The 17,081-nt window shown below is 27.1% G+C and overlaps 1 protein-coding gene across 1 annotated transcript in view; it reads right to left on the bottom strand.

The window, feature by feature from the left end:
* The window catches only part of LOC136979664 (phosphatidylserine lipase ABHD16A), a 47,745-nt gene that overhangs the window by 15,849 nt on the left and 14,815 nt on the right, over positions 1-17,081 (bottom strand). Inside the window, exons 7-12 of the mRNA XM_067275698.1 lie at positions 13,916-14,011; positions 13,114-13,187; positions 5,590-5,630; positions 3,287-3,388; positions 1,870-1,983; positions 1,611-1,775 (exon numbers count right to left, since the gene is read on the bottom strand). Coding sequence (XP_067131799.1) covers positions 1,611-1,775; positions 1,870-1,983; positions 3,287-3,388; positions 5,590-5,630; positions 13,114-13,187; positions 13,916-14,011 — 592 coding nt within the window. The remainder of the gene's footprint in view (positions 1-1,610; positions 1,776-1,869; positions 1,984-3,286; positions 3,389-5,589; positions 5,631-13,113; positions 13,188-13,915; positions 14,012-17,081) is intronic.

Genomic DNA, 17,081 nt, shown 5'->3' with positions numbered 1-17,081 from the left:
TACATTTTGTGAAGACCCGAATATAAGAATAACGAGATTCGATTTAAATTTTTTATTTTATTTGCCAACCGAATTTCGAAAGTTAGGGTTAAATCAAACAGAAACAAAAAAACGAAAAAACACCCAACAAATTTTCTTGTAAAAATTTGTCATAAGCTTTCGTTCCCACGGTAATACTTCCTTGTAGAAGATGAGTTAACTGTTGAAAAATAATTATATCATGTAATTCACCATTGGTCAAAAAGGACTTCCACCCTTGACGTATTCACAAAATCTCGAACCCAAGATCCCGAAATAAAAGGAAAACGAACGATGACGCAGAGAGAGAAAAAGTTTCGACAACTGTCAAGTGTGTGTGTGCTGTGGATTATCGTCTCCCGCCGTTGAAGCCGTCCATCCCATCTATCTACAGTCCATTGACTCTTATTTTCAAGCGAACTCTCGTTCCTCGGACTTTGTGCAATCTCAGGATCACTAAGGTATTTATCCTACTCGCGATGTTTTGTAAACTCTCTCTCTCCAATCACTCGAGACGCGGTTTAATAATTCGATTCGAGGATATAAATACTTCCAAATATGTTAATTGATGTAGTCCCTATCAATCTCAAAATAAACGGGTATTTTTGTTTAATATTAGAAGAGTGTGCGTTTCTTCCTCCATTGCCATCATCCGGCATCCCACGATTCGGAAAGTAACGCGTATCTATCCGCGAGAAGTTTGATAGATTGGTGTCAGTTCCTGACGTAAACGAGGATCTTACGATCCCAAATCCGTAACTAATCATTGACCGCTCAAGCCCTAATCATCCTTTCGACAACCGAGGTCGGACCTCAAGGTCTTGTGCCGTTAAGAGGTAGAGAAGATAGGATTCATCTTCCATCTCCTACCCTCGGTTAACCTCACATTTCTATCATCATTATATTTACAGTGTTTTGATTGATATTAATGTTTCAATTAAATAAATATTTTTCACTTATGACATGAGTATATTAAACAATCTAAAGCCCAATAATATATAGATACATAGCCAAACAATTGCCTTAAATACTCAGGCTATAAATCATTATTTTTAATAATTAATACTAAGTAATTTGCTACTAGAGGTAGATGTTGGGTGCCATCTCTTATCTAGATTAATGAAATATCTGGAAGGGAAGGCTTGCTCAAGGTCTAGGTGGCGCAACTGGCAAGCACACCACATGGCAAGCTGAGGTTGCGAGTTCAAGCCCTACCGTGAGCCAGTTCTTTTCTTCCAGATGGTACTAAATTATTTAATAATTATTTAATTATAATCATTAATTTAGATAAAAGAAAGCACTTAATGTCTACCTCTAGTAGCAAATTATTTAGTATTAATTATTAAATATAGCAGATTTATAGCCCAAGAATTTAAGGTAATTCATTCGTCTATGTACTCATGACATGAGTAACAAGGAAATTAATAAATAATTCACTTTAAAATATTTTCTTGTAGAAAACGACCATTTAACTTAAATACTTTAAAACATTTATTTGAAATCAAATTGAAACAAATTTCAATACAAATCTTATATAAATAAAGCTTACAAATTTAAGAATCTTTGTTTTAATTTTAATGCTATGTACTTACTAATCCTCTTATGTCTGGATAATTCATTGCTCCCCAAGTTGCAGCATAACCTCCAATAGACCACGCATATATAACTATATTTTCAGGTTTGAAACCCAATTTATTAATAGAAAATTGCATTACAACATCAATAGCATTGGCTTCATTTTCAGGAAAAGGAACACCCTAAATTAATCACGACGTATTAAAATATAAAATTGTAAATAATGTGTTATGATTTTAAAACATTATAAAATTATCATTCTGTTTAAAAACTTACAGTACTGCCTGCAAATCCAGGATGATTCCATCCTAGGACAGAAAAACCAGCTTCTAATGGTGTACCTGTAATTCCATATTCATAAAATCCAGCATTTCCTTCACAACATATAACCTAATAAATTTATAAAATTCTTAATATAACATATAATAGTCTGCATTATACAAAGTTCATAAAATAAGCTCTCTTTTTCAATTAAAATTCAATAATTTAATATAAATTTGGTATTTTAAAGATGTCAGCTAAGTTAGATACAAAATTTTCTGTATCGTGTATGTATGTAATGGTTTTTCTGATTTAATTTTCAATTCAATAGTTAATGTTTCAATTAAAAATTTTAATACATCTAATTATCATATCTATAAACAGCAAATTCTCAATTAATGTCATTTTCTGTTAAAACATTGAAGTAAGGAACAAGTACATTTATAGTCATTTACAATTGTTGTTGAGTTTTCTTTACACCTATATATATATAAACTGAATTTGTGTGTCTGTTGTCTGTCTAGGTATCATTAGAAAACTGCTAAATACATGTACAAATTTCTACAGGAATTTGTCCATATATTCAGGATAGTTCCGAAAAGTATAATGGCTACCTTTTTTATTTTCAAAGTCATTCCAAAGATTTGGCAGAATTATGAGATTGTTTGCAAGAGTAAATAACTCATATCTGGTTCTTATCATGTCTTTAGCATGAATGGGAAGTTTTGTCCGGAGATTGGCAGGTGAGAAGTGAACCATGAAATTTGAAATGATAGGCTGTTGTCATTAACAGGCAAAAGTGGATGCAAGTGAAAGCTGATCAAATGAAATTTGACTGATCAGCTGTTATTTGAGCAAAATGTACATAGTACTGAATGTTTCCATGTTTACCTGTGTCAAACTGTCCTTAAATTTCTTTTGAGGTAAAATTATTTTTGGTTAGGTTTGTTTAGGTATTTCCAGAATATGAATGAATCTGATATGCTCGATCTTGAATGTGTATTGTTCTCTCATCTTAGCTAATCAATAAAGCTAGAATGAAGGTGAAAAAATAAAATATAATAAATACTTTAAAAATTACAACATTACATCATATGATATGTATTTTTTTTTACAATCTCAAATTTCTTGCAAAATTGTTGGAAATTATTGAAAATGTTGGAAATTTCATACTCAGATTATAACAATTTAAACATAATTTTTCTAATATATGTTCTATACATATGTTTACTTCATAATAAACACAAAACTATTTTCCTTTACATGTGTGGACTAATGAACATGGCTTCATTCTTAATCTGGAAAAGACTACACGGATATATTTAATAACTAACTGAAATTATTTCAGTAAATATTAATTTTTAACTATAATATTATTTGATGTTTTTCATGTATTAGTTGTACAAAAAACCAAATACTTGACATTACTCACCAACATGTCTCCATCAGAATAATCTTTTCCTCTTCTATCAACTACTACTGTATCAATTTCATTTCCATCACGAGCAAGTAATTTATATCTTTCACCACCATACTAAAAGAAAACACATTTTTACTGTTAATGAATGAAAGAAGTTAATGAAAATTTATAACTAAGCTTATTGAAAATATTTATTAAATTAAAATACTATTCTTTATAAATACATATATTAAAATAAAAATTACAAAATATTTAAAACAGAAAGTACATATTTATAACAAATAAAAATTAATAACTTGTAATTTTTTAGTGGAAAAAGTTTAAATTAAAAACGTGATATATTTCCAAAGTTTAATAATGAAAAAGTATAATTTCAATTTTTACAATATTTTAATAGATGCTACATTTCTCAGCAGCTGTTATTTAAACTAAAAAACAACTTCCCATTAAATTAAATTAAAAAACAACAGAGTATTGTAAAAAAAATTTACAAGAACCTTACTTCACTTAAGGACTTGTTACATCAAGGAGTTCCTTCTCCTTAATATAACAATCCTTAAGTGAAGTAAGGTTCTTGCAAATGTTTTTCATAATACGTAAAATAAGGACAAGAAGCATTTGGTCATAAAAACAATTAAAGATTTGAAAACAAACAATTTTTTTACAGTTTCTTAAACAGTACTATTTCATTAATTTTAACAAGAGTATAAAATAAATCCAGCTATTGTAGAGAAATCAATAAATTATTTTGAAAATAGTTTTTACAAATAATTAAAATTTTTGTTTACAATAAAAAGGAACACAAAAGAACAATTTCGCTTTACATTAAGAAAAAAATCACATTAACCAAAAATGAATTATTCAATGTGAAGTTCTTCTCGAAGGAGTTCCATTCAGTTGATGTTCATGAAACCAGAGATTGGCTGAGGAAGGCAGCCATGAACATTTGTTGTTAGTTAATTAAAGAAGTTGATTTGCAGGAGAAATTAAGGGTTTGTGATATTAGTAGTGAAACTCCAGTTGTGTGCTTATTAGCTTCCTATCTTCAGTAAACTATTCTTACAGAATTATGTAAATTTAATTTCCTTACTGTCGTTAATTGTACTTTATTTTAAAAAAATTGTCTACATGGACTTGTAGACAATTTTTAAATTATTCTTACAGAATTTTAACCTAAATATCAATCAGCTTTTTGTAAATCATATAAAAAAAAAACATACTATTTAGTTAAGTTTTCAACAAAATAAAACCTTTTTATTAGACAATTATAATATGATATTTTTATCTCTTAAAAAAATTACAATTAGTATTTTAGATTTTTTATGATGATTAATATTCAATCATCATCATAAATCTAAAATACTGATAAAAGATTCCGTAACAATAATTTCATAAATTTAATATTTTATTACATTATTTATTGATAATCTAATAGTGACAGTGATTTTCAACTGCTGTGAATCCATTCTAAGTGTGGCACAGGACAAATTAAAAACTTAAAATAACAAATTTTAAAGACTTAAGAAAATATGCTTCTATGCATTATCAACTAACTACATTTCAAAAACTTTTATCAGCCAGCTATTGCAGAGAAGATATTAGGAGTTCCCAACAGATTTATGGTAGTCCTGTGATATTTAATTATAGTGTGCTGCAATCTTTGCTGATTGTTCAAGCTTGCCATGAGTACAATAAGGTTGGGAACTATTAATCAAAGAACTACTGCCATTTTAGATTAAAACTACAGGTATTAACTATCTGTTGAAATTAAATGTATTTTAATAATTTTTTTATTAGAATAAATCTCACGTATATTTTTTTATAAAATTATTTTTTGCAATTTGAATGGCATTTTACAAAAGACATCATTCATGCTCTTCTATTGGAATTTTAGGAAACTGAAAATATCCTTTGAAAAGGTGAATGCTTTGTCGTTCCTTATCAAATATTGATACTTTTCACCAAGTGTTAATTAAAAAAAAATTAAAATAAATTTGCAATGAATGTAAAATGATTATTCACAGTTTTCTTAAAACACAAGTTTCAGTTAACTAAAATTTAACCATTATATCTTTAAACAATAAAAAGTTTACCAGTAATACAATAATCATATTACACTTATCTTACTCAGTAATGTATATTATATTATATATTTATATTTTTGAATTTTTATAAAAACATTTAACTTAGTGTTAGCTAGTAAAAACTTATAATAATATAGTATTAATAAAATATTTTACCTTATAAATTAATCAAATTAAAATTTGAATGTAAATTTTACTTTGTACATAAAAGTTTGGAAATGTAAAATTTACCTTTTCAACGAGCTTGGTCCTTCCTTGAATAAGCATATTTTCTAAAAATTAATAAACAAAGACTATATTCATGTTTCTTAAAATATCAGCCAAGACACTAATTTTTATGAAAAGTTTTTGAAATGAAATTTATATAATAAGCAATTATTGGCAAAATTTGTAGCTTCTAAAGATTTTTTAATAAGTGATTTTTGAAACCCTATTTCTTCATAACAAACAATTTTATCTGTAATATATTTTTCATTTATATTTATTAGTGCAAAGAAAACAAAGTATAAACATTTACTCCAATGATAATCATTATAACCATTTTTTTATTGATACAGTAAAACCCCACTTAACGCAGGGGATATGTTCCTAGACAACAAAGCGCTAAATGAAACAGAGTTAAATGAGGCCATTTTAACACAGAGTAAATAGGAAAAGGGGAACACGCGACCAAAAATAAATAGATTTTACTTTAATTTTAAGTTATTTTTATATTAATTTGCATAATAATCTATGTTAAATAACACACAAACATATGCACACAGAAATGTAACGTTCATTTTTTGCTATAAAGGTCATGGCTCTTCTGAAATTCTTGATTTTTTTGCGAAAAAGTCATCTAGTGTTATTTGTTGCTTATTTTCCTTTCGTTAAGCAAATGTCTATCAAAAGATTGCATCCAAAACGCCTTTGCACTCCTTTCGAAATCTGGATCATCTACTATAATTTGATCAATGATTTCAGTTATCGTTACCAAACTTTTACTAAGGAAATCTGTAGAGAAATTCTTTTGGGTTCTTCATTTTCAGAATCACTATTTTCCAGTTCTACATGAATTCCTTGTTCTGCCAATTCTTGAAGGTTGTTAAAGAAACCCGCAGTAACTCCTCAATACCCTGCTCGTCTACATCTCCTAGTCCTGCTGTATCCATTAGTTTGACAATTTGGTCAACCTAACGATACAGCAATAGGTTCTTCTTGTTGAGAATTCTTGGATACCTTTGACCATAACTTCTTCAACACCTCATTCGTGCATTTATCAATTAATTCTTGCTAAGTGAAGTTGATATTGCCTATAGCATCCATTATGTTATATTTTTTCCATAACATAGATTTAAGGAAAGTACAGCACTACGACTAAATGCCATCTTTTGCCGATTGGTTTGTGTTTGGGAATAATCGTATTATATACAAATCAATGAAATGTTGCAATAATTTGATTCAGTGTAAATTTTGAGGTTTTTTTTAAGGCTTCGAGTAGACCATGTTATATCGAGGCAGCGTTAAGTGCGTTAAGTGGGGTCTTGCTGTAATTATAAACTATCTACATAACATATTCATCTTAGAGCTAATAGTGCAAAACTGAAAAAAAAATTTTCTTTAAATTAACATGAATATTCCAAATATGACAAACATTATCAATATATCTGAATGAACTGGATTAAACAAAATTATGGATTTGCATAAATGGTGCAGACTGTTCATTCATTTTGTAAATGCAAATAGTAAATATAAACTTTGAATTTATCAATAAATTTATGAATTTTAATCCAAACGAGCAATTATTTATTGTGACATCATCACAATGCCAAGCTGCAATTTTTAATTTATTTAGTTTAAAATATATGCTATCCACCTCAAATTATTAGTAGTGGCTTGCCCCTGTACATCATACTTTTCCTTTAACAATAGGGTCATGCCGGTCATCTATTAACTGCTTTCAGGGGAAAAGTTTTGAATTGAAATAATGTGACTTCCAGTTTGCATCAAAGTTAGTATATAGGTAATTGGGGCCCTAAAGTTTCCATACCCGATCTTGGATTTCATCTATCTAACTCTGTTCTTGAGATTAAGGAAAGACGGATGGACGAACAACAATGGAAATTTATAGGTCTACAATTTTTTCAAATTGCAGCCCAAAAAATTTGTTCACAATAATTAAATAATGAAGTTAATATAGACGATCCTTAATTACAAAGATAAAGATAGAGAACATACAACAGCAAATACTTAAGCAGTAATAATCAAATAATACGGAAAAATAGCAAATAATAATTCTAAATACATTAACAGAATCTTAATATTACATAACTTTTTAGTTTAACACACAGCTAATTTTTGTGCCAACAATTTATTTTCACATTTAACATAATTTCACAATAATCTTTAACACAATTAATATCTTTAGGCCAAATTCAGATATAGCCTTACCATTTCAATATAAATAAGGTATTTTATCTTAAAGGCTAATATATTGTATTTTTTAGAGTTTAAAACATTTAGATTATGTGATAAAACCGAACAGTAAACTTTAGTCAAAGCACATTTAATTTTCAGCAATGTATTTATTCAAATTTTTATTTCTTCTATTTCTATTCATATATTTTATAATTATAAAAAGATAACATCTCACAGTTTATTTTCATTTATTTTAACTAATTTTCTTCATTTTTAAATTTACCCAGTTGTACAAAAAAACTTCTCTTAATTGGTTTAATTATATACTCGAATAAAATGCTCAGAGTTTTAAAACATTACTACTCAGACACCTTATACCTCTGAGAAATTATTAATTTAATTATGCAAACGTTTTCCACCAGTTCCACAGGTCATCTTCAAGCAATTTCTTACTTCTGGAATGTTATCTCGTGCAGGTTCGAATATATATGCGCACGATATTTCAAAATTTAAAAAAAAACCGTTGGAACATTCCATGTAAAATATAAAATATAAACAATAATAAAAACATTAATAAAATTGATTAAATAAACATATTGATCCGCTAAATAATAATTTAAGGGACGTAAACTAACATAATATATATCTATATTTTTATACGGGATGAGGATATGCTGTATGCTTGATTAAATGGGGTGTTTGTCAATCATGAATTTCCACGCAGTTGGCAAATTCGTTGCGTCTTTATAGTTCAAACATCTACCTGTTGTCCCTGATTTGTATATCCAAACACCCCATTTAATCAAGCATACAGCATATCCTCATCCCGTATAAAAATATAGATATATATTATGTTAGTTTACGTCCCTTAAATTATTATTTAGCGGATCAATATGTTTATTTAATCAATTTTATTAATGTTTTTATTATTGTTTATATTTTATATTTTACATGGAATGTTCTAACGGTTTTTTTTTAAAATTTTGAAATATCGTGCGCATATATATTCGAACCTGCACGAGATAACATTCCAGAAGTAAGAAATTGCTTGAAGATGACCTGTGGAACAGATGGAAAACGTTTGCATAATTAAATTAATAATTTCTCAGAGGTATAAGGTGTCTGAGTAGTAATGGTTTAATTATATTTTATACTTCTAGATATATTATTTTTAATTTATAATGAGTTTTAGTTTACTTTTGATTTCATTATTTTGATAGTATTAAATTAATTAATATTAAATAAATATTTTCAAATGTTTATTGACATTGCCTACATTATTTCTACAAGACATAAGACAATTTTAAAAATATTTTATTCTAGAAAAATGTCTTATATTAAGAAAAAACACAACAGTTTAATTAGAGATCTTGCTACTGAAACAGTGGTGTTACAACTCTGTTGAAGAAGGTTGCACCACATATTGTTTCAATATATTGCACAGCCCACCAACGTGCTTTGACTAGTGACCAGGCAGCTGACCATGTTTTGGAGCTAGTGAAATACTGCAAAATATACATGGCCCCACATTTAAAGAGTTCTTAGACAAAGTTTCTGGAGTGGCATCAAACCACAGGATTAAATTTGAAGGACACATTATAAAGGATAATATGAAAGAGCATCAGACATTGGAGAGAGTATGGCAAACCATTTTGCATTATCTTGTAACAAATTTGCAACAAAGATTTTCTGATTTCGAAAAGCTGCAATTTTTACAGTCTTGATACCTAGAAATATCCCCAGCACGAATTTAGAAAGTTTTTATGATTTTGAAGATAAAGAAATACTACAATTTCATACTTTGTGCAGTCGCAGCTAACTATAGAGAAGACTGAGTTGCTTGTGAAATGGGTCATGTTTAAAAGAATACTTATCAGCAGGTGCAAGGATCTCGATCTCCCAGCTGTCTATCAATTAAGTTAATGGTTACAAATGACTTAGTTTCTGATTTTCCTCATATGATCCTCATTTTAGAATATGTCCTTGCAATTCTGGTACATACTGTTGACTGTGAGTGTGGTTTTAGTAAAATGCATCTCATTAAAACCCCAATATGCAATAGACTAGATGTAATAAATGTTAGCAATTTGATGAATATATCAAATAAGATTCACTTTGAAGAGAATTTGATTTCCAACTTGTCTTTACTGTATAATGCCAGTAATAACAGACTTTCAATTGTGATCTTAGTATGACTATGAGTAAGTTATGGCATTTCTAATTTTGTACTAATTTGTACTAGTTGATATCAAAATAAAATTACAATTTTTGTTATGTTGAGAGCATTTTTTTACATTACTTGTTTTATTATAAAATTTTAAATTTTGTTACACTTCTCAAGACAACATTATCAAAAAAACTAGATTTGAAAAAGCCAGTGAGATCCCTAGTTTAATTCAAAATTTAAAATAATAAAATAAATTTTTAATATATTATGTTAAATTTTAATATATATTATTGTGAATTAAAAATTTGTTAAATTTATATATATAATAAAAATAAAATAGATCCTGAAGCATTGTTATTACTTAATAATGGTCCTGCCACCCCAAAAATCTAAAATTCACTTTGCCTGTATTCTAGTAGAAGTGATTTATTTTACATCGAATATCACTTAATTAGTACAGTCAATGGATCAGGAAATAACATCAAATTGTTCCAAGCATTTTACAGACTTTGAAAATATGGAAAAATTTTTCCATTGTTGTTCCAAAAGTTTTTCCAAAACTCTGGAATTCTACATTTCAAACAACATTGTAAGATTGTTTAATAAAGCTTTTGGTCTGAAGATGTGAGATAACTAGTTGCAACAAATATCAAATTGGTGTTAAAACATGACTACTACTTAATGGTATAGTGTATGGTGAGTGAAATACAAAGTATGGAGTCAAATGAGAGTAAAGACAGTGAGATGTTATTTTTTGTACATAATCTAATAGAAATTTTTTGGTTAAATTTCTGTTATAATGTATGTTTTTAATGGACAATTTGTACATGTGTAATGGAGATAAATTTTAGTTGTCATAATTACAAAACATTCTATTTAATTTCAGGCTACTTTTACCTCATGAATTATTCTAATATTTATCTCCTACTACCAATAATATTGAAAATTATTTTAATAAGACTGTTTCAAAAGCTCAACTAACTTGCAATGCAAAATTCAAATTATGTTTAAATGTTTCAATATAACACAATCGAAATTACTAATTTTAAATAAACTATTTTAAATTTAAAAAAAAATGAATTTAAATTCAAATAAACTAGTTTAAATAGGTAATAAAAATTAAACATTGGAGTTTTCTAATTATTAATTTTGTATACTTTATATAAAATACAGTGGAACCTTGCTTAACGAGCACCTCACACAACGAGTATTTCGCATAATGAGTAACCTGGAGAGGGGAAGTTCCGAATTGTGCGCATGCTTCATCAGTCTGTGTTTCGCACTCGTTCCGCTAGCATCTTAGTGTTGCTTGTGACCACATATTTTTCCAAACTTGTGTTCACACATATTACTTATAAACATCAACAACCATAGCCCGTTATATAATAAACACGCCAAACGATATGCCAAATTCTTGGGTCATTAAATTTAATGACTAATTCCAAATTAAATTTTAGAAATGTCTGAATTAAAAATTAACTATTTATAATTATTAAATTTAATATGAGATGGAAACATAACTGCCTACCTCTAGTCAAATTAATTAATTTCTAATATTTAATTATAGCCTTTACATAACCCAAGAATTTGGCATATCGTTTGGAGTGTTTATCAAACATATTAGCTGTGTTTTTTTTTTTTGTAAATTGAATTCTCTTTCCAGGATGGTTCATTCCATGCTAGAAGAAAAGATGATGATGATTCACGCTCCTTAACAGTGTATATTGTATAATTTTTTTTTTTTTGAATAAACATTATATGTAAAACATTTGAGTATTTTTTGGCATGGAATGCATTATCGTATTTTACATTAATTTCTATGAGAAAAATTGTTTCGCTTAATGGGTATTTCGCATTACGAGTAAGACTCTGGAACGAATTATGCTCGTTAAGCGAGGTTCCACTGTATTTTGAATATTTTGAAATAATAATATTTATGTTAATTGAAATTTTATATAATGATAATACTTTTTGTATAAAAATATCACAAAATCTCTTTAAAAATGTGTAAAGATATTATTATTGAATGAATCACATTAACTTTTTCTTTCATAGACACGTCAGAATCTAGAATTTTAACTGACAACTTAATTACTTTGGTATTTTTTCTACAATCAAAACCAAAACAAGGCAACCTTATACAAAAATAATTAAAGATAAGATACCACAGAAATTCTTCAGATACATCTGTATATTTAGAATGAGATGCAGATGAAAACATAAACCTTTGTTGTGTTATGACCACTTTTGAAATGATAGAGCAACAGCATGCAAATCTTTTCTTTGAAAAGTTCCATCTGCAGATATATTTGTAGGGATATGTAAAGGACAATAAATATACAGAAAAGGTTATTGACATTCCAGAGTTGAAACACCATATAATGGAGACAATAGTTTCAATCTCTCAAGATATGCTACAAAATACTTGGCAAGAAATCAATTACAGATTGGATTATTGTATGTGATACTAAAATCACTGAAATCACAAAAATATTTAGCAAACTTTAATCTGAGTTTGCTAAATTTTTAGATGCCTGTGACTTTGTGATAAAAAAAATTTTTTTAAGTTGCTACATTTTCAGAAAATAGTTTCCCCATATTTGTCATGGTTTATGTTTTATTAGTTATGTTACTCTAGTCAATAAGTTGTTGATATCCTTTATAATCCAAGTAAAATGAATTAAATATATTTCAATTAAGAATTAGAATATAGTTAAATGAGGATTAATTTAATGATTAAATCTTATGTTGAAAGAGCTTATTACAGTATAATTTTTTGATAACAGTAATTGATTTGTTTTAACATTAACATTTTATTTCTTGTATTCAAGATTAAAATTAAATACTAAAACTTTCATATCGTATTGACTGTTGTATATTTTAAAATATTTGCAGTTCAAAAAATTACTGCTTTTTATGTTTAAAATGCTAATTAATTTGCTTTGTTAATAAACCTCATTAACTTTATAAATATCATTAGTATGTATAAATGAAAAATATATTTATAATTATCATCCTGGCTATTTGCTAGTTTTAATAAATTATATAATTTCTACTTAAAATTTTCTTGTAATTTTTTTTAAATATAATTTACATTTATTATTATTCTAACATCTGATAAATTTATTAATTAAAATAATTTTAAATACAAGAACTAATTTAAATTATTTTATAAAATTTAGAGATCTTACCAACTGCAGCTTGTAATAATTTAACAGATCCTGGATATATCATCCTTCTACCAAATGAGTGAATGGCTAAATAACTAAAAGAATCAAATCATTTAATATATTAATGATATGTAAAGTATATAAGTACATGTTAAAATTTTTAAAAGCATTTTTGATATTAAATATAACAGATAATTATTTAATTTTTTAAAAATAAATAAGTAGCTAAAAGATTTCATATCACATAAATTTAAATCTACAATTAATTTATAAGTGAAACTGATTCCCAAATTCTTGTTTATTTTTTTTAACATAGTGTCGATTATAAAAACAAATCTTTCATTCAAAACATAAAATAAAATAAATCTTCTATATAAAACTGAAAAACTGGGCAGCCTCTGTCATGGTATGCCAAAAACAGCCACTAGGGGTGCCCCTAGCTATTATTTAAATTAACAATAAATGTGGTTTTTTGCATTTTTGACTGTGTTTTAGTAGGGTATGCCATGAGAAATTCAGTATATTATTATTTTTATTTGTAATATGAATTTATTATTTATACCACAGAATGACACCGCTGCTGCTAGAACACCCACTAGGGAGCGTCCCGGACTACTAGTAATTTATAAAACTTACAAATAATGAATAAGTTTTATATTATTTGAATTTCATAAATTTTCTTAATGATGTCCTAGAGCAAATTATCAATATATAAGGAATAATCTAAACACTAACTATTTTATAACTATTGTATAAAGTAAAATACCAAATTAATAGTTTTAAGATTAATGTTTTATAAGTTCATGAAATTGTTCATATATACCTCAATACTTGACATGGCAATCCTTTAATATTGTCTAATATACCACTGCGTTTTGAAACCTGCTTTGTAAGGAAAATTCTTGGTTTGCTGTCATCACTATAAAAAATTGAATATTAATTATTAATTAATTATAAATTAAAAATAAATATAAAATTATAGTAAGACTGAAATGAGAAAAACTGAAAATTAATTGGTTTAATTTTAAAATAATTTTCAATTACAATTTGTATAAAAAATAAAATGAAAAATATATACATTTAAAATATAGAATATATTAGTAAGTATAAATTTATGTTTAAAATCATTATTATACTGTGATAAAAAGTAAATAGATTATGAAAATGATTAAAAATTCCACATTTTAAAATTTATTTTTCTTTCAACAAACTACATGAAATATAAACTACATTTAACAATTATTGAATTACTAGCAGGTAGACCCGGGGTTGCTCGGGCAAAAGTAACGATAGCGAAGATTAAAATTATTACGTTATAGTCACAAAAGAAAAAGAGTAATTTCATCAACAAACTAAATATTTCTAAAGAAAGGTCGAATTTGTAAATCGAATGTTTTAATATTGTTCGATTTTCATGACTTGTTCTGATTATATTGTTCGATTTTCATTGAATGTTCTAAAGAAGAAAGGTCGAGAAAAACCAAACTAATCTGTTTAAATTTGAAAATCGAATGTGTTCTAACATATTACTATTTTTCTTTTTTCATTTTTTTCCACAGCCCTAAATCTTGCACGTCGCTTTCTCTTGTTCTCCATTGTTACTTAACATTTCGGTACTTAAATTCCAACTTTCAACTCCTAACCGTTTTAGTGAAAATTAAGATTATTATGTTACAGTCAACCTTACCCGTTTTCACAGAATGCAAGAATTGGGTCCCCCTGTTTCCAGACTAATTACAGAATTTTTAGATGGGTCTAAAAAATATGTTCGATTTTCCTGCAAAAACGAAAAAAACTGCATCTGCGTCTTGCACGTTGCTTTCTCTTAACAATTCCATTGTTGACACTTCCATTGTTACTTAACACTTCCACTGTTGATGGAAGTGTTAAGCCTTAATCCTGTCCCTCTCCCCTCCTGGTGAGGTATTTCGAAAAATCCCTTCTTAGTGTGCGTTTTCATGACGTACCCTAACTGTGTACCAAATTTCAACTTTCAACTTCTAACAGTTTGGCCTCTGCGCTGATTATTATTATTATCATTATCAACTCGTCTCGATTATATATATAGATTATTCAATAACAATTATTGTACTTAATCTTACTTTTACTAATTAGGGCAATTGGTAAAAGTGAGATTAAGAAAGCAGTGAAAGTAAAAAGGAGAACTATTTAAAATATTATACTACCCTCATTAACAATACAAGGGATAAAATTACAACTTTGGGTTTGTTTAGTAAATTAAATGCTTATATTAATTTTTTTAATAAAAAAAAACATTATAATATATTAACTAATTGCATTTCAATGGCTAATGTAGTTTGTTATTGAAATGTAATAATTTCAAAGCTAATTTGTTACTTATTAGCAGCTTTCTGATTTACTTTCCTGTCAATTTATAAAATTTTTAAATAAAGCATATATTTTCTCTAGTATTCAATAAGTAGCAATTTAATAATGATAATTCATTTCTTTTATTACTTTATTAAAAAATTATTTTTTCATGATAACATTCAATATCAATGTTCAACAATACAAAGTTTAGTTCAAATTGCATAGTTCAAATTGCATATTTAAATATGTGATAATTAGATTTACTTATTGGTGACTTGTTTTTTGTTACAAAATTTATTTTTCATACAATAAGATTATATATATATATATATTTATATTACAGTAAAACCTTGCTTAACAAGCATAATTTGTTCCAGAGTTTTACTCCTAATGTGAAACACTCGTTAAGCGAAACAATTTTTCCCATAGAAATTAATGTAAAATATGATAATGCATTCCATGCCAAAAAAATACTCAAATATTTTATGTATAATGTTTATTCAAAGAAAATTACACAATATAGAATGTTAAGAAGCATGAATCATCATCATCTTTTCTTCCAGCGCAGAATGAACCAACCTGGAATGCGAAGTTCGAATTTGCAGAAGAAAGAAAAAAGTCACAGATAATATGTCTGATAAACACGCCAAACGATATTTGAAATTCTTGGGCTATGTAAAAGCTATAATTAAATATTAGAGAAATTAATTAATTTGACTAGTAGGCAGTTATGCTTCCATCTTGTATTTAATGTAATAATTATAAATAATTAATTTTTAATTTAGACATTTCTAAAATTTAATTTGGAATTGGTCATTAAATTTAATATGAGATGGCAACATAACTGCCTACCTCAAGTCAAATTAATTTCTAATATTTAATTATAGCCTTTACAAAGCCCAAGAATTTGCAATATCATTTGGCGTGTTTATTATATAACAGACTATGGTTGTTAATGTTTATAAGTAATATGTGTGAACACAAATTTGGAAAAATGTGTGATCACAAGTAACACTAAGATGCTAGCGGAACAAGTGCTAAACACAGACTGATGGAGCATGTGCACAATCTGGGACTTCCCCTCTCCTGGTCACTCATTATGCAAAACATTGCTCATTAAGCAAGTCATTTTTTAACAATTTGTTTTTGCTCGTTATGCAAAACACTTGTTAAGTGAGGTTCCACTGTATATATATATATATATGTATGTATGTATATGAGGGGAAAGGCAGAATATATTTGCAAATATACCCTTTTAACACTATTACATTTATTTAAAAAAAAATATCAGTTTAAAATTGTTTGTTTCATACTAATTCTAAATATAAAAATCTCAACAAATAATATAAGAAAAAATCCAGAATATAAAATGTTTTACATATATATAGTATTTCACAGGAAATTAAAATATCAAATTGCATAAAATAATGAATTGATTAAAAATTATCATTATTAAACTTTTAACATAAAGTAGATTATAATTTCACCTTTATCATTCTTTATTCCTCTAGCTAGTTTTCCCACTGGTTCTGAGATTCTTTACTAATTGCCAGAACATTTCCCCCCCCCCTCCTCTTTATACTTGCTTTCTATTTCTGTTCCAAAATTTTCCCAGCATCTTTGTTTAGCCAACTTTACACACAGATTAGCTTTATACT

Source organism: Centruroides vittatus, unplaced genomic scaffold (genome assembly GCF_030686945.1).
Source record: "Centruroides vittatus isolate TY-2023 unplaced genomic scaffold, ASM3068694v2 contig_630, whole genome shotgun sequence".
Classification (NCBI taxonomy): Eukaryota; Metazoa; Arthropoda; class Arachnida; order Scorpiones; family Buthidae; genus Centruroides; species Centruroides vittatus.
This window is presented reverse-complemented; position numbering and strand designations above follow the sequence as displayed.